Source organism: Panthera pardus, unplaced genomic scaffold (assembly GCF_024362965.1).
Source record: "Panthera pardus isolate Hobbes unplaced genomic scaffold, ASM2436296v1 HiC_scaffold_3, whole genome shotgun sequence".
In the NCBI taxonomy this organism is placed as follows: Eukaryota; Metazoa; Chordata; class Mammalia; order Carnivora; family Felidae; genus Panthera; species Panthera pardus.
Genome location: NW_026526876.1, coordinates 42748741 through 42768005, shown reverse-complemented (window position 1 = coordinate 42768005; position 19265 = coordinate 42748741). Strand labels below are relative to the sequence as shown.

Below are 19265 nucleotides of genomic sequence, written 5' to 3'. Positions count from 1 at the left end.
ACAATAGCTAAATTATGGAAAGAGCCTAAATGTCCATCAACTAATGAATGGATAAAGAAATTGTGGTTTATATACACAATGGAATACTACGTGGCAATGAGAAAGAATGAAATATGGCCTTTTGTAGCAACATGGATGGAACTGGAGAGTGTTATGCTAAGTGAAATAAGTCATACAGAGAAGGACAGATTCCATATGTTTTCACTCCTATGTGGATCCCGAGAAACTTAACAGAAGACCATGGGGGAGGGGAAGGAAAAAAAAAACAGTTAGAGAGGGAGGGAGCCAAAACATAAGAGACTCCTAAAAACTGAGAACAAACTGAGGGTTTATGGGGGGTGGGAGGGAGGGGTGAGTGGGTGATGGGTATTGAGGGCACCTGTTGGGATGAGCACTGGGTGTTGTATGGAAATCAATTTGACAATAAATTTCATAAAAAAAAAAAAAAAAGATGTGCCTATCTCAAGGTTTTCATACTTGGTCAGAAAAACTCATCCCATAGATTTTCTCCTGGCTGAATCCTGGCTCAAAAGTCATCTCTTCAAAGAGGTGTAGCATTCTCACTTATACATCACCTGGTTTTATTGTATGTACAACAGTCATCACTGTCTGGGATTGTTCACTTTGCTAATTTGATTGTCCATTTTTACCCTTACAATTTACTGAAGCAGCTTGACAGTAGGGACTTTGTATGCTATTATCCCACTGCCTAGGTCATGGTCTGACTCATTGCAGATACTCAATAAATAGATCGTGAATAATGAAGTAATAAATCTAAATGGTTACTTCAAAAAAAAATATTTTAAAGAGACAAAGTGCAAGCAGGAGAGAGGGGCAGAGGAAGAGAGAGACCGAATCTCAAGCAGACTCCATGCTCAGTACAGAGCCCAACATGGGGCTCGATCCCATGACTCAGGGATCATGACCCGAGCTGAAACCAAGAGCCAGATCCTCATTTGACTGAGCCACTCAGGTGTCCCAATGGTTACCTTTTCTTTATTTCTTAAATTTTTATTTATTTATTTTTCAGAGACGGTGAGGAGCAGAGAGAGGTAGGTACAGAGAATCTGAAGTGGGCTCCACATGGACAGCAGAAAGCTCTATGCAGGGCTCGAACCCATGAACTGTGAGATCATGACCTGAATGTCAGGGAGATGCTTAACCAACTGAGCCGCCCAGGTGCCCCAATGGTTACCTTTTCTTAAGTTACGTATTTTTCTCTCACTTTTTTTTTCTGGAAATAAAACTGTACTAGGAAAGAAATTACTTATTTCCTTGAAGCTAACAATAATTCACTCATTTAAAGCAAAATAAAATAACCCAAGCAGAGTTTCTTTCCCAGAGATCACCCAAGATTTGATATATTTTCTTAACAGAACATCACAGCAGTGACCTACTTTCAATTTGCAACAATACAAGAGAATATATGAGTTCACCATTTTCCTTGAATGGTAAGACAACACCAATATTTACAATGGGTATTATCTAGCTCTAAATGATCAAGTCACTAGAGAACAGATCTACTTTACTACAAAAACAGGTAAAATTGCCTCCAAATGGCATCAGAGACATGTAAACTATCCCCTTATGCTTGGAACACCTTCTTCAACTCTAGGAGAAGAAATATATATATATATATGTATGTGTATATATATATATATATATATATGTATGTGTATATATATATATGTATATATATGTATGTGTATATATATATATGTATATATATGTATATGTAAACATATATATGTATGTGTATATATATATGTATATGTAAACATATATATGTATGTGTATATATATACATATATAAATAATATATATATAAATATATATGTATATGTAAATATATATATATATATATATATAGAGAGAGAGAGAGAGAGAGAGAGAGAGAGCCATGATAACTTTATGGAGAAGCAAATACCATCATGCCCATTCTAAATAGTATAGCTGAATTTCACCAAAAATATATGACTTCTCTTTTGATAAACTCATGTTATCTTATAAAAATGTGTGCTGGGAGAAACAAAAAAAGCAGTGATAACAGTTTGAGAATCAGCCTAAGTACAATGAGAAGATGCTATATCAAGTCTGAGTTCTGGATCTAAAAGAAAAAAAATCATAAAGTCCTACAAATGTTGCAGTACGACATTTCCCCTTTTTCTCATAAAACCTTTTCCCATCTGCCTAAATAACTTCTAATTAGCTTCAGAATATAAAGACAAAAAGCATCTATTACTGACATTCTAATTTTAAAAGTTAAAATACTGCTAGTTTCAGACAGTAAGGAACATCTGAATTGATGCAGGAAGCTCCCACAGACAAATATATGTAATCAGATAGTCATTGCTTGGTAGGGGTAAAGTTCACCTTCATTTTCAGTTGGTTGAGTAAAAAATTATATAATTATTCAACCACTCTATAACAGTTGAATATCCATAATTCTGCTATTATAAGAAATGCTGTGATCCAAATACTTATATATGCATTTTTAAGCACATCTCTCATTATTTTCTTTGCAAAATACCAACAGGTAGGATTGTAGGGTTAAAATAAATGACCAACAAAATATTATTTTTGACTTTCAAAAACAGTTTTCAAATAGATATCTTAAAAGCTCTCGATATATACTGCAAAACTGATTCCCAGAAATGTTGTGCCAAATTATATTCCCACCTGTAGTGGATGAGAATATTTACTTTCAACATTAATTACTGGCAGGCCCAGATGGCTCCTAAATTGGATGGATTTTTTTTTTTTTTAATGCCTAATATATGAGTAACTTAAGAAAAGAAAGTGTATTCTCCACAGGAAGATTCCTGCTCCTTGCTTCCTTTGCTCAGGCATCATTTGGGTCCTCGTGGGTGTAGAAACCTTGGCTCCAGGTGCTCATCCCAACCCCACGAATCTCTGAAGCTTAAGAGCTCACTTATCATTACAGTTTTACCCTCTGTTCTTGGTGCAGGGAGACGTGAATTTTTTGGTTTTCATTTTTTAAATACACAAACATAATTTTAAATGTCATTTCTAAGTGTAGGAGCAGAATGGGGAGGTTTTGGCATGAGATCACTCTACCATCTTGGTAGAAGGTAGTCTATTCTAAATCTTGACAGCTCTATTTTCTTGCTTTAACACTGTGGACTTTATCATGATCATATATTGGTATGCTTATGTACATATTTGTTTAAAAGATCTTGAATGAAATGTGTGTGTGTGTATGTATACACACACACACACACACACGTTATGTATTTCTCTTTATAGAAACTTGATGTAGAGAACTCTACTCAGAATTGGTTTTTGACCTTTGAAACAATGTGTGGACCCTCTGGTTGCACTGACATTTAACCACGTTGTTGTTGGGGAGTTACCCTCTCAAAGCTCTGGCTGGGGCTGGCCAGTGTATACTTGTGTTGTGAGTATAAGGATGATGCAGTAGTCTGAGGGGAGTGAGAGGTGAGCCAAGACCAGAGGTGGCTGTGAAGAGTGGGATGGCATTTGGTGCAGAAGCATTTGGTGCAAAGGCTCCTTTTGCATTTAAAGTGTCCTGTGTGCCCCAGTGCATGTCGATGCGTGTGCGCATGTCACTGTGTGTCTTTGCTGCCTAAGAGACCAAGCCCCAGTCAGCTTTCTGCTTGACACAGAATCTGTGTGAATTCTGAGGATTCCAAAAATGCCATTGACTCACCAAGATAAAAGAGGAAAAAGAGTCCATCTGCCCCCCTAGTGAGTCTTTGGCTTTATTCATTACCCCTTCAAATTAGAATGCATTAAGGACTGTCCTCCTGCCAGAAGCACCTCCAATTATCCCATAATTGCCACTGTTGTTAGGCAGGGGGAGTAACAAGTTGGGCATTTGTGCTTTCCTTGTATGTGGCCTCACCTGCCCTATCGAAGTTTTTGGGATTTGCCTGTAACTACAAGTGCTTTTGAAGATTTTTACTCTATTTTATATTCCATCTATCATTTCCATGGGAATCGTGAAGGAAGGTGGATGCCTGTGTTTGTGCTGCCCATCTACGAGGAAGTCAGTAAGTTCTTATTAAAGATCTCCTATGGAATAGCTGGCCAGTTATTATTTTATTATGCGTTTTAAAAGTAGAACTGCTTCTTCCTGCCTTTGTAACAGAATTATTTTGTGAAACTAGATGTCAATCAAAGATTTAAGTTCAAAACAAGTAGTTATTTCAAATAAAGATTACACTAAAACATTATGATATTGACCATGTAAATACTGATGGAGATCGATCGATAGAGGCACCTTGTAGGGGTTCCAATACTAATTGAAAATGCCTATTTTGTCTACATGCTATTTCAGTGGAGGCAGTACAGTGGAACAGACCAAAATTTTGTTATAGTTAGCAAAAAAACAACTGAAAGATAAGATGCTGATTGAGACATTTAGCCATGGTTTCCTGTGATGATTACATTATAACTCAAAATTGAAAATAACATTATATGTTATACATTAAGGAAAGCTCTCATCTGTCATATTTTCCAAATGGATCCAAACTGAAAGATTTAGACGATAGTTACTTAATACTTAGCACAGAGAAAAAGTAGTTTTAAATTAGCTGCTTTAGATGATAATGTGGTATCAGCATTAGCAGCACCAGCAGTAGTAATGTCCATTAATGAACACCTTATACTACCAGGTGCTCCGTTAGCTACTTTACATGTATCTCATTTAATCCTCCAACCCTGCCAGTTTAGATATTATGAACTCCACCTTTTATATGGGGAAAGAGGACCAGAGGTTAATTAATTTGCCCAATGAAGTTGGATGGCTAATTGGGGTATTCCCTGGGGCACCTCCAAGGATCATCAGAAATTCTGCAGAACACTGTTTACATGGGTTCAAACTGTTCCTCGAGGATGCCTCTATGATTCACATAATTCTCCATTGCTACAGCTATCCCGATGAGAGCTGGATGGCCAGGTTTGCAAGGCTGTAAAAAGCACTCGTGCCCTCTGTGATCCTACATCTAGGTTCTTAAGTTGGGGTTTATAAACACTCTGAAGATGGATGCAAATGTATATAATTGCACATGTCTGGTAACAGGGCTTTCTCCAGATTTCAGTAGAGGCCACCATCTAAAAAAGGTTCAGAATTATCTTCTAGATATTCCATCAGAGACTGGGTTTAAGCTATAACACCCAAGAAATCTGATTCTCATTTCTGAGGAAATCCCATTGTATAACATCCTAGATTATACTTATGTTAAGAAGAAAGTAAACGCAATTACCCAAGAGAAAATTCTGAATTGTAACTTGAAATAACCAGACAGTCATGCCAAAGGAAATGAGGTAGAGGCTGCAGCTGAATTATCTACCTCATGGTAGTAATTTTCTGCTTTCCATTACATATAGAAAAGCGACTGCATAAAGAAAAAGAAAATGAGCTGAGTTTATCTGAATTATCAAACTGAAAAAGATAGGTCATAAAAATTATGAAAGTACTGGGAATACATGCCAATGTTAGCAATTATATCTCTAAATAAATAAAAAAGACAATGCAGAAACTATTTGCTAGTTTAAACAGCAAATGAGGTACAATCTTACGACATAAAAAGTGCCGATGGACTTTTTCACTTCTCTTCCAAAGGAGTTCTGCTGAATTTCAAATATTTTCTTTGAATAATCATGTTTGACAAATGTAAAGGTTAATGTTAGCAAGGTAATTAAAATTAATGATGGCAGTGTCCACTGGGCTATGTGTGTGTATGCAGGTGTTTCCCTCCACTGGTCCCACCCTAACTTAAAAATATCTGATATTTTAAATTCTGAGTGTACACATAATACATTAGAAGTGATTATTTTCATCTATCCTGAAACCCACAGAATTTCTTCACATAGAGAGTTCTTATAGGGTTTTTGAAATATAATTTGATTTTTTTAATGTAATAGGTTATACAAAATTAAGAAAAAAAACCTCACTGCACAAATTGTGCATGGTTTCCAATTCTCTTTCTATAACATAGTTTTGAAGTTAAAAGTTACCCCAAAGGGTCTTTGAATATCCTCTACAAAGCCAAACCATTTACTACACAGGACTTTACTCAAAACTTATTATTTGGATACTTTGTGAACAAAGAGTTTTTTCTGTGCCTCTCTACGTTTATATTTATATATATTTGATATCTCGTCCCCAGCATAGGAAAGATTAAGAGTGGCAAACAGAGACAGTGGAATGCTAAAGGCCAGCATAAAGACAACCAGCAGACAGACTGACATCAAGAGAAGAGACAGAAGAACAAACAAATTAAAAGGGAGTCCAAATCCATGAAGAGGCAAAAGTGCTGGGAGACAGGAGGAGGGAAGGATGGAAATGACTGATCACTTAAGCTCTCCCCAAGGATCTCCCTGTCTGCTGGGACACTGGCATTACTAAGCCTGTTCCCCTGCATCTCTTTCTAGCCCAGTGCTGACTCTGGGGGTGTCCAGGGACAGATCATGCAGTTCTTTAAGAGAGGTATTCTCCTGGCCCTGGCTCAGGAGGAAATGCCTGAGCCAGCAGCTCTGATGAGTGGGGAACTGGTTCAGCTATTCCATAGCCCTTTAATTAATTACCCTGCTGAGTGCCCCAGGGTCTGTTCCCAGTCTTCCCTGCCTGTGATCCTGGACATTTTTTCACGGTTCTAGTTAACTTACTGTTTCAGCATTTTTGTCTTTGATCTTTATTGTGTTTTGGGGTCTTTTGCTCAGCTGGGCTGTACCTTCCATTTTATTCTATCTGTTGGGTATTATTCAAAAATCCCTAAATGTTGGTTCTAACCTTCCAGGTTTCCAGTGCTGTTGTGGATTTATTTTTCTATCTGTTCTTCCATTTCAAAGAGACTTTGGATGGAAGTAGAGGCAAAAACATGCCTTAATCAGCTATCTTCTGTTGGAGGCCATTTCAGGCACTTTAAATAAAGTAAATATTCTCCCCCTACAAGGAGTGTATCGAGATTTTTATCAATTAGCTCTCAGTTTTACTATAGGCAAACCAACGCATTTAACAAAATTAAACTGTCAAGCTTGAAATCTCCTTTTGTTTTGTTAAATGAATTACTGGGGGAAAAAAAAGTGAAAAAATGCAGAAAACTTACAATCCATGTCAAGTATGGCCCGAACAGATTTAACAAGTTCCTTAGATTCAAGTGCCAGTGTTGCTGCGATGTTACGTCCGTTCCTTCCCAGGGGTGTGAGGGAAGTCTGAGAAGCTAACAAAGCTCTTCTTTCACTGTGATGGCAATAATGCAAAGATGAGCTTATTACACAATAAATAGTATCCATCTTGGCTGAATCTGAACTCTTATGTACAAAAATATTTGTATTTCTGGGAATATTGAATTCTTACAGTCATAAAATGAAGTAATCACAAAACATTTCTGTTTTCTATTCTTCGTTATGTAACAAAGACATATGTAAAGAATTAGACTGACCTGATAAGAAGGAGAAATAAATCATTTGTTGGGCTTATCTTGTGAGTGCTTATGTTATGCTAACATGATGTAGCCTCTTATTTAGTTTTGTAAAAATTCAAATGAAGCACTCAGACGTAAATTTATTAAGCAGACATTTACTGTTACTTCTTATAATATTAAATGTAATTTCAATGTGTATGTGCTCCTGAAATTTCTCTTAAGCTCTTCCATTTGTTGTCCCTAAATCTGAACAGCATTTATAACACTTTTTGGAGATGCAAATGTCACCTGAAATGAACGCACTCTTTTATAATTTAAAATGCTAGGTTTTACTGCAAAAAACCATCACATTAGAACTTTTATTTGAAAAGGCACAATTTTAAACTGATAACAAAACTATTATTATTTATAGTCCATCTTCTTAAGCATGATGATATTCATTCACAAGCAGACACTAAAGCATCAATTCTCAAATTCAAATACAGAGCCTTTATTCTGTGTTGAATGATCAAGTCCTAAATTTATTACAGAAGACATAGATATTAGAAAGACTGAACCATACTGTACTAGAGTTTCAGTTTCTAAGACATGGTGAAAAGTTGCTTACTATTGTTTTTTAAAGTTACCTTTTTTTCCATGGACCAGTTTAAGTTTGAGGGCAAGCTCTGGCTTTTGAATAGTCATTTTTAACCTTCATTTTTAATACCAAAACTTCTGAATTATTATTCAAGGTCACAATGAGACCTTGGAGGGTGGGGACGGGAAATACATCTAACCATACAAGGGAATCTGATTGCTGAGTATTTTAACATTGTTATGGAAAATAATTATTATGAAATTCCTGTTATCTTCATTTTATCTTGCATCATAAGCAGCATGGAGAGCAATGTCTGATCTTTCATTAGAATAAAGCATGACAATAAAGTGAGTTCAAAAGTATACTATTATCACGTAAAGTACAGAGTCATCAAATCACTATGGTGCACACCTGAGACTAATATAACATTGTAGGTCAACTATATCTCAATAATAATTTTTTTTAAGTGTACTACCGTAGACATTCTTCTAAGGTTAAAAAAAAATGCTTTGTGGAACCCTAAGATAGAATAAGAATACAATGAATCATCATTTATTAAACTGTTGTTTTCACAGGGAAGGGCAGAGTTCTCCTGTCTGCAAGTATGCATTGCTAGAAGTAGAAGTACGTTGCTAGTGGCAGCTTTTACAAGATGAGGGAAAAAAACTGCTCTGAAAATGTATAAACAGGAAACTTTCGTTTCTGCATCTCTCATTATGCATCACAATGACCAAAGACTTGCAGTTTGAAATACATAAATTGTATTAGTATGTTTGTAGCTCTTAGTAAGAAACTTTGAATTGGAAACAATCTGTGAACAGTAACAAAATCAAGGTGTATTCTCCAAATATATATATTTTTTTATGTCTACTGAATGTTGAAAATGAAAGAAACCGATTGTATGAACATGTTTTATAAAATTGTTTGCCATAATAACTGATCTGCTGGCTTGAGACTGACCTTTAAAGTGATTTTTATTTATACACAGGATGCTTACAGAACTTCAAGGTAATCCCCTCTTTACAGAATTCCCTGACAAAAACAATATAGGTGATTCCTACCTCAATAGAGTACTAGGTTACAGTGACTGACTAAATACCTCCAGGAATTTCTTTTACAGAAATGGGGTCAAAAACAACACGTCCTTGTATCTGTTTCCACAAGACATTAAAAACAGCATCAAATCGTTATGTAGCATCTTAAGGCTATTTAAGAGATTTCTAGTATTTTAGTCACAATTACCAAATGAAAAACGTAATCATACTCTACAGTAAACACTTAAATGTTCTTACCTTAAATTTGATAAAGGATAAGAATTATCAGAAAGTAATTCTTGAATAGTCTAGAGACAAATAAGATAGTAAAGGAGATATGTAAGTTTGATATTTTTAAAACATCTTTTCTTACTTAACTAATGTTTATAACCTCCCTCCTCCTTTCACTCCCAATTGATTAAAAGGTGTTTCTGTTATGTGGGGAAAAAAGAATCAATTACATTGACATGCAACGCCACTCAGATGTGTAATAACAGCTATGGAAACATTTCTTTATAGGGTAAATATTTATCAAATAATATTTGTATAGTATTAACAGTTTTGAAAAAGAGTTCAAAAAACATAGTATATATTTGGGACCATGTTATCCTGTCTGGATTATTGCTCTGTTAGCAATAGAATCTATTTGTTAGCTGGTCTTTTCATTATTTATGCAATTTTAAAATGGGCTGCTGGTTAGCATTGCTGTTTTGAGCCCAGAGAATGTCTCACTAGCCACCAAACACCATGACATTTATCTGAGTGTCAGTCATATATAGATTTCTTAAAAATGGGCATAAGGTAATGTTAATGGGAAAATTTACCTCTACAAAATGAAGAAGCTTTTCAGTGGATGCCTCAAAAGTTTTTCGAGCCATTTCCGATTTTCGCAATTGGCAGTCGAGCACTGTGATTCTCTTTCTTAACTCCTGAACACTTTCCTGGATAGAGGTATCAAAAGGAGGGTCTTAAACATTTCTTTGATTTTATATCAGTGGCTCCTATGTTCAGTTTTTACTAACTAATATCCAACATTACCATATTATTTTCTCTTAGTGTACTTATCTTCTGATTTGGGGAGGCACTTAATTAACTGTATATGCATATTTAAAAGTTAGACTGTATAGGGATGCTGCAAATTTTACAAGATAAGCTGCATATGGCTTTATTGATTCTTATAGTAAAATACATTTGAATTGAGTTTATCATTGTTTTGTTTTTGTTTACAACACGGCTTACCAGCTGCTGACAGAAATCGCTACCAGTGTGGCATAACAAAAATTACTGAGAATACACATATATATTTAATGTAATATGATATAATGTAAAGATGAGCTGGCAGAGAAGTAAAGGAATCCTGTGAACAGTAAAAGAATCCCATTGACAGTAAAGGAATTTCATGAAGACAAACAACAACAATGCTGGGTGAACCTACTTATAAAAGAGAATGCTGAAGCATAATTTGCTCTGAGGGTATATCTTTGGGCACACATGGCAAACGAGAGAACTTTAATGGGTGAATTGGAAAGAAACAAACCTTACAGAAGTAAATCGATGGTTCTCATTTGGGTTCTGGAGAGTAGGTTAAAAAAAAAACCTTCATGGGTCCAAACTCATGAAGGTTTGAGGTCATAATTTACATTGCCTGTGTGTCTTGTAAATTTATAAGCTGAAATTTTGGTTTAAATAAGTTCCAGACTGGCAGAAGCAAACACAAAACTTCAGTGGAGGGATATTTTCTCAACTCAGATCTCAAAGAATTTCTACATATAATGTGTCAAAAGAACAAGACCTCAGGAAATAAGCTACCATGAATAAAAGTCAGCTGAAGGAAACAAATTATATAAAGGAAACAAACTATATAAAGACAGCAGATATTGGAGTAATCAGATATAGACTACAAAGTAGTGTTTAATGAGTTTTAAAAATTAGGGAGGAATTTAAGACATGATAAAGGGAAAATAAACTATAAAAATAGATCCAGATGGCATAAAAAATCAATCTTAAAAATAAAAATATAATCAAAATGAAATCAGAAACTCATTTTATGGGTTTAATATCCAATTAGATATAGCTGAAAAGAGAATGGATAAACTGGAAGGCAGAGGTAAAGAAGATTTTCATAATGCAGCAGAAAAATAAAATGGGAGGATATAAAAAAAGGAGAAGAGGTAAGGAGAAAATAACTAGATGAAGATATAGTATATACTCAATCTGAATTACACAGGAGGGTTCAGAAAGAATGAAAGAGACATAGCTCAGGATAACAGTTTGGAGTTTTTCAGATATAACAAAAGACAATGTTTCTCAGATCAGGAAACTCAGTGAATCTCAAGCACTATAAATAAAAATAAGTCAACACATGACTCATCACAAACTGCTGAACACAGATGATAAAGAGATCTTAAAATCATCAGGAAAGTAACAATGGATTGCAAACAAATAACAGATTGGCTGCTGATATCACAATCATGGAATAAAGACAATGAAAGAAATTAAGTGCAAACTTACTTTCAATGTAGCAGACATGTATTTCAAGAGCAAGAGTTCAATAAAGATGTTTTCAGACAAACGAAAATGAAGAGAATGTGTTACCAACAGATCCTCATTAAACACGTTTCTAAAAGCTGTACTTCAGGAAGGAAATAATTTTAGCAAGAAGGCCTGAGATGCAAAAAAGAATGCTGGACATAGAAAATGGAAAAGAAGGCATCTATTTAAACAAAAGTTGACTCCACAAAATAAATTGTGATAGTGTCTAACTTATGGTGTTAAAAGTCAAGAAAGAACTAAAATACTGACAAAAATAGAAATTAAGTAGGAAGGAATGATTGGATTTAGGTTTTAAAGTACTATAATATTTAGAAGCAGGGGAAAATTAGTGATTAGTTTTATAATTTGAGTGAAAATAGAATGTTAAAATTTCTAAGATAATCATTAAAAATTAGAAACAGAGTACATACCTTCTATAAACCAGCAGAAGGAAATACATGGAATGGGAATTGGGGAACACAGGAGAAATCTGAACCAATTAAAAAAAAAAAACAAAACAGACAAGGAGTACCTGGGTGGCTCAGTTGGTTAAGCATCTGACCCTTGATTTTGGCTCAGGTCATGATCTCACAGTTCCTGGGATCAAGCCCCAGATAAAGCCCATGTCGGGCTCTGCACTGACAGCGTGGAGCCTGATTGGGATTCTTTCTTCCTCTGTCTCTGCCCCTCCCGGCTCACACTCTCTTTCTCACAAAATATAAACAAAAAATAAACATTAAAAAACAAACAAACAGGCAAGACATGACACGTTGAAAGAAAAAAAAACACAACCAAAAACTAAAGCACAAATAAAATGCATAAAGAGGGTAGAAATGAAGCCAACGGCATTATCAAATAAAACAGGGTAAATGGAAAGATCTTTCCAATTAAAGGTCAAAAATTAGTAAGATGAGGAAACAATTCAGCTATATGTTGTTTACCACATACACAATTAAAATGTGAGGACAATGCAAAGTTAAAAGTGAAAGGAAGGAAAACAGATACACCATAAATACCAAAAGAAAACTGTTGTAACTATTCTAGTATTAATCAAAAATAAAATTAGGGGGAATATAAGATTGGTAAATTGAAGAGTCACAACATTCCATAAAGGATGATAATGTAATTCCAAGCCTATATATGGCTAAAAACATTACTTTTTTAAAAAGGGGAGATTTTTTTCTTCTTATTATTTTTTTAACGTTTATTTATTTTTGAGAGAGACAAAATGCGCGTGCGTGAGAGAGCACCAGTAGGGGAGGGGCAGAGGAGCGGGAGACACAGACTACAAAGCAGAAGCAGACTCCAGGCTCCAAGCCTTCAGCACAGAGCCCGACATGGGGCTTGAACCCATGAGCTGTGAGATCATGACCTGAGCCGAAGTTAGATGCTTAACTCACTGAGCCACCCAGGCGCCCCAAAAAACAAGGAAGATTTTAATGCATTTCTCTGACAAAGAAATTAAGATGACTAGAGAAAAGCTGGACTTTACAATTAATGAATCTGATCTAGTGGAATATATAAAACGATACATCAAAAAACCATGAGGAATTCTTTTGAAGCTCACTTTGACCATGTGTGAACACTGGCTATACAGTATAAGCCACAAAGCAACCACCAACATATTTTGGAATCAATTATACTATAGACTAGATTCTCTGGCCACAATGCAATTATCCAGTCTTTTGCTTCAGTGGTGTTTATAAATAAAGACTCAATCATAAACATGTAAATTCTTCCCCAATTCATCTATATATTTAACTTATTTTCAGTAAAAATTCCAGTAGTTTTTTTTTTCTTTTGGTTGAATTTATAAAATACACATAAAAGGACAAAGGGTCACGTAGCCAACATACTTTTAAAGAAAAAGAACTAGGCAGGATGGTCATGTATCAAGATTCCCTATAAAAGATAGAGTAACCAAAACAGTATGTTATTTGTGCAAGAATGTACAAATAGACCAGTGAAGGAGAATAGCGGGCCCTCAGAAAGATAAATGCACACGAAATCTTGATATATGACAGACCTGATTTTGTAGATCAATTAGGAAAGAAGAGGCTTTTGAATAAATGGGGCTGGGATAGTTGGTCGTTCATTTAGTATAAAGAAAGAATAAAATGGATCTCCATCCCCATACAATGCTACAAAACCAATGACAGAAAGATCAAAACTTAGAGGCAGATATAAAGAATATCTTTGGGAATAGAAGAACTTGTAAAAGGGCACATAAGGGAAAAGACTGATAAGTTTGACTACATGAAAGTCAGTGTGTCTTTTGCCACTGGGTGAAAAGTAAGCCAAGAATCTGAGAGAAAAGATTTTTAATAACATATAATTTAATATAGGTTTAGTAACTTGAACACGTGAACAATCACTACATATTAATGTGCAAAGAACAACCTAATGGGAAAAACAATTGTAAGTTATGAAAAGGCATTTCATAAAACATAAATGCCTAACAAGTACATAAATATATGCTCAACTGGCTATCTGGGCCAGGGCAAAAAGCCCTGGTTTATAGCATTTGGGGGTATAAATAATTCCACCACAGCTGATATGAAGCTACCAAACAACCTGATATCACTGAATATGCAGTTGAGAAGATATGCATAAAATCACCTATTTTGAGCCGGTGCTAACTGGTCCCAACACACCCGTGGCTCAAAGTCATTAGTAATCAGGGAAATCCAAATTAAACCATAATGAGATTTACTTATTACACCTACCAGATTGATATAAATTAAAAGTAAATGAAAACAACGTGTCAGCAAGGATGTGCGGTAAATAGTATCTCTCATTCACTACTGGTGGGAGTAAAAATTGGCTCAAAAGCTTTCAAACACAATTAGGCATGACCTAGTAAAGTTGATCAATCATCATTCAACCTAGCAATTCCACTCTAAGATATGAACCCAAGAGAAACTGTTATACATGTGGAGCAGGATATATACAAAAGTGTTATCAACATTGTTCATAATAAAGAAAACAAACAATTGGACTGTTCATCAAATACAGAATGGACAAATATACTGTAGTATATCCATTCAAGGGAGTACAAAAAAAAAAAACAATGAAAATACATGAACCAACTATAAATTTCAAATAGATAAATTTCAAAAATAAAAGTTTGAGTGAAAAAAGCAAGAATAATACATGTAGGACAATTCTATTTATATAAAGTTGATAAACAGGCAGGATTCAACAACATTTACCAGTAAGAGATATAAACATATGTGGTAAAATGATCAAGAAAATGGTTAATACTAAATCTAGGAAAGTGGTAACTTCTGAGGGCAAGGGAGAAGATTGTAACTAGGGAGGGTCACTGGATCTTCAAAGGTTTTGGTAATGTTTTATTTCCTAAGCTGGGGGTAAACAGAAAAAATAAAAAATAAAAAAGGTAAGTAAGTATAGAGATAACAAAAGGGAAAACTTGAGGCACCTGGGTGGCTCAGTCGGTTAAGTGTCCGACTTCAGCTCAGGTCATGATCTTGCAGTTTATAGTTCAAGCCCTGTGTTGGGCTCTGTGCTGACAGCTCAGAGCCTGGAGCCTGCTTCAGATTCTGTGTCTCCCTCTCTCTCTCTGCCCCTACCCTAATCATGCTGTGTCTCTCTCTCTCTCAAAAAAAGGTAAACATTAAAAAAATTTTTTTAATGTTTTTTTTTTTTAACGTTTATTTATTTTTGAGACAGAGAGAGACAGAGCATGAACGGGGGAGGGCCAGAGACACAGAATCTGAAGCAGGGTCCAGGTTCTGAGCTGTCAGCACAGAGCCCAATGCGGGGCTCAAACTCATGGACCACGAGATCATGACCTGAGCCGAAGTCAGATGTTTAACTGACTGAGCCACCCAGGTGCCCCTAAAAAAATTTTTTTTAAAGGAAAAACTTACAGTGAAAAAAAACATAGTTACAAAATGAACCTGCGTCTTAAAAAAGAATATTTGAATCTACGTCCTGCAACATCTTGGTCAATGTCTCTTGAAGCAATCTTAAACAATTAAAAAGAAAAAACTTTCCTTCTCTTTCGCCACTGGTATTGAGTTTGGAAAATGTTGAGATGCTCTTGTCTAATATTTTTTCTTTGAAAAATAAACAAAAGATTATTTTTTTCAGAGACAAGTTAACGGCCAACTTAGAATCCTGTTAGGAGGAATGGCAGGAGACCCCATTATGCTAAAAAAGAGAAAAACTGAATTAATTACATTGCCAGACAACTTAGGACCAAAATGTCTCTCAGCTAAGAGCTGGAACAGAGAATTGCAAATAATCTATGCTTAAAAAAGTTTTTTGAATCAATTCATGAGAACTCTTTGAATATTATATTACTTAGAATGTATTTTTAAAGACTGTTGATAATCCCTCCAAAAGTAAACAGAGTTTTATAAAACTGTACTTTTGACATTTTGATTAATTCCCCAAATATTTTCAGAATCATGTTAAAGTTACTCACATGAACTAAGCATGGATCTCTGATTTCAAAATGTAAACACTGGGTCAAAAATAATAAATATATGTAGTATTTCTAAGTATTGTTGCCTTTTCAAGTAATATAACTTTCCCTTAGCCTTGTGTATTATCAAAGTAGGAACATCAGCTCTTTCGGAATCGGTTTAAATGGGCAGATGTGAGAAATGTATAAGTGCCTCTCAAGAGCTAGCCAAAGAAAATTTCAGATTTTCCTCTGCATTTTGCTTTTCTAAAACTGGTTTCACTTCCACTTGGTATATTTAACGTATTTAACAGTTTTATGTTTATATAAATAGACATAAATTATTCAAATTTGCTTTATGTTTTCTTGAAAGTTGACTGTATTAGAGATGTAAACACCTATCCTAAATGAACTTGTTGAAGTCATTAAATATGTATTTCAATTTACTTAATTTTCTACCTCAGTGAAGTAAAAATGTGTATGTCTACTATAGTTTTTGAAGACCTTTCAATGAATATAGTATGTATTATGTTAAAAAATCATATAAAAAATTCCCATAAAAAAAGGATCACATTGCCTTATAAATAGCATTCAGCATTTTGCTATTGAAATTGGAGCCTATTAAATTCAAACTCAGTTTCTTCCTATTAATTATCTTGGCCCTGGGCAAAAATTATTTAACATTCACACTTCCTTGAGTGCTCTAATCAAAGAGCAAAAACCCATCCCTAGACTCTCCTCCTCCCATCCCCACAAGGCAAATTAGTAAGTTTAGGAACAAATGGAGAAAACCAATGTAATCAATTAAATGTTAAATAGTTCTAGGACTTACTGCCTGAGCTGCACAATGTTGACCAATGACCCAAATAAATTTGGGTCACATGCTTTTTCATCCCCAAGCTATGTGGATAAAGGGAGGCTCACAACCTTCACCTTACCCCCCCATCCCATCACGACACATCATCCTATCATTGAATAATAGAAGACAAACACTGACCTAGTTTAGAAGTGCAGATGAAAAGAAAATGAAAACAGGATACATGACAACGGCAAGGAAACCATGGTAACTAAAAGAGAGGACGGTTTTGCTTACTTTATTTTGGTCCGAATAATCAGCAAGCTGAGCCTTTAGATCTGTGATCTCGGCCTCTAACAGATGGATCACTTCTTCATAGTCCATTTCCATTCCGTGTGCCTGTCGCTGTGCGGCTTCGGCAAGGTGAATCCGACTTCGCAGGGCTCTGGTTTCTTCAACAACAGCTTTGGCTTCCTGAAGATTGCAAAATTCATGCCATTGAAAAAAAGCCATGTTAAAAAAAAACATACAGTTTAAACAAAATATTTTCCTCCCTCTGGAAGTTATAATTCCCAAACTTAATAGATATACATGTGTTCCTCACATATCAATGTGAAAATGAGTCTCCACGTTATTTTATTATGGACAGTAAATGCCTGATCTTACTTTTCCTCTGTTGATCTCCTGGATAATTTTCAGTATAGGATTTCCAACTTCACACAGCTAGCATAACATTTTGGAAATAAGGGAACTAGAAGGGAATTGAAAATGGAGACTAGGATAAGAACTGGTTCAGAAGATAAAAAGGGTAGGCTTCCACAAAACTCAAGTAGGTGGTAGGGCTCATGTTCTAGAAAGGTGCTTACAGCTTCATCAGATACAGCTGAGACATCTGTGGTGTAGCAGACTTCCCTGTGGTCCAAGCCCAGGATCCAAAGCTTATTCCTAGACATCAGTCTAACTGCTATTTCTCCCTTTTGATTTAAGCTAAAAGGTGGAATTCAGTAGCAAAACATATAGCTATTTCTATAGGGTGCAATGCTCACATGACATTTATTAAACACATGTTATGTCCTAGAAGATTCATGTGTCTTTTCTCATTTAACCTCTAGAACAGAGAAAGGCATTATTAAAAACTATTTTATACATAATTAAACAGAGGCTCAGAGAGGTTACCCACTCTGTCCAAGGACACATAGTATTGCCAGAGTTTAAACCTGGGTCTGCTAAACTCCAACATTAATGCTCTTTCACCTTTTTACTCTACAACTAAGTGACAAAACAAATGACAAAACAAACAAACAAATAAAAACAAATTAAAAAAAACCCAAAATTAGCTACATTCTCTACCTTAGGAAGAGGATGGAGTGACCAAAACCATTTGCGCTCTCAAAATGTGCTTTGGTGCTGGGTCGACGACAGTCCCCCCAGGACACCTAATATAATTTCACATGGCAGTTATTATACTGTAAACGATTTCTTTTTCTTTACTTGATGCAGAAATATCTTTTCTCTGCAATGGAACTTTCTGCTCCAATTGCCATGGCTAATATTCAACTATGGCTATTTTAATTTTCTCAGAGCTATTATAGGATGCTTGCTTTTGTTTGAATCTAAATACGTTTGAAATGAAGGGAGAGTTAAGAATATGGACATATTTTTAAGGGTCAATTTTTCATTCATACATGCACTAACTGTTTCCTAAGTACTTATTATATGTCAGATTCTGTTTCAGGTACTGAGGACAGAGAACCTAACAAAACAGACAAAAAGTCCTCCCTCATGCACCCCCTCCCCCCCATTTACACTCTAGTTTGGAGAGATAGACAATAAATTAGGGATTATCAGTGAAGACCTTACTGAGAAGACATTTAATCAGAGAGCTGCAGGAAGCATGGAGCCATGAAGATTTCTCAAAGAGCTTTCTGGGAAAAGGAACCAGTTTGTGCAAAGGCCCTGAGGTGGAACTGTTCCTTGCATCTTTAGAGAACAGCAAAGAAGCCAGTGTGACAGAAGTAGAGAGTGGTAAGGGACAGGAAGAAGGGAGTAGTAGGACACAAGGAGTGAGGGCAGGGATGGTGTTGGGGTGGAGTGGCAGACCTTAAGAGGCTTTTGTAGGGCATCATAAAAACTTTGGCTTTACTCAGGGTGAGATGGGAAGTTATTGGGGAGTTTGGCGCAGAGAAACGATTACGATCTGACTTAACCTGTAAGTGCAATACTTTTGCAGATGGGTTAAGAGTAAATTGTAGGGAGTGGGCAAGGGTGGAGCAGGTGGAAGAAGGGGACAGGCATAAAGTAACTGTGGCTTGAACAAGGGTGACAGTGTTGGAGTTGCTGTAAAGTGGTGAGATACTAAATATAGTTTGAAAGTAGAGCTAACAGAAGGCTTCATCATCATTAACAGCATTTACTTAGCAGCTAGCACATCCAGACAATCATATTATGTGATAAAAAATACAAAGAGGATAAAAGGTACCTT

At 35.5% G+C, this 19265-nt stretch overlaps 1 protein-coding gene across 6 annotated transcripts in view; it reads right to left on the bottom strand.

The window, feature by feature from the left end:
- STXBP4 (syntaxin binding protein 4) overlaps nt 1-19265 on the bottom strand; it is a 165163-nt gene that overhangs the window by 57981 nt on the left and 87917 nt on the right. For 5 of the 6 annotated variants that reach the window (XR_002071657.2, XM_019415708.2, XM_019415710.2 and 2 more), the window contains 4 exons: nt 17081-17257; nt 9848-9964; nt 9282-9331; nt 7095-7228 (listed from right to left, as the gene is read on the bottom strand). Coding sequence is in view for 5 of the 6 variants with exons in the window: in XM_019415708.2 (XP_019271253.2) it covers nt 7095-7228; nt 9282-9331; nt 9848-9964; nt 17081-17257 (478 nt within the window). In the remaining variant the exon portion in view is untranslated. Of the gene's footprint in view, nt 1-7094; nt 7229-9281; nt 9332-9847; nt 9965-15266; nt 15732-17080; nt 17258-19265 lie in introns of those variants that run through there. The other variant, XM_053893089.1, reaches the window with a different exon arrangement.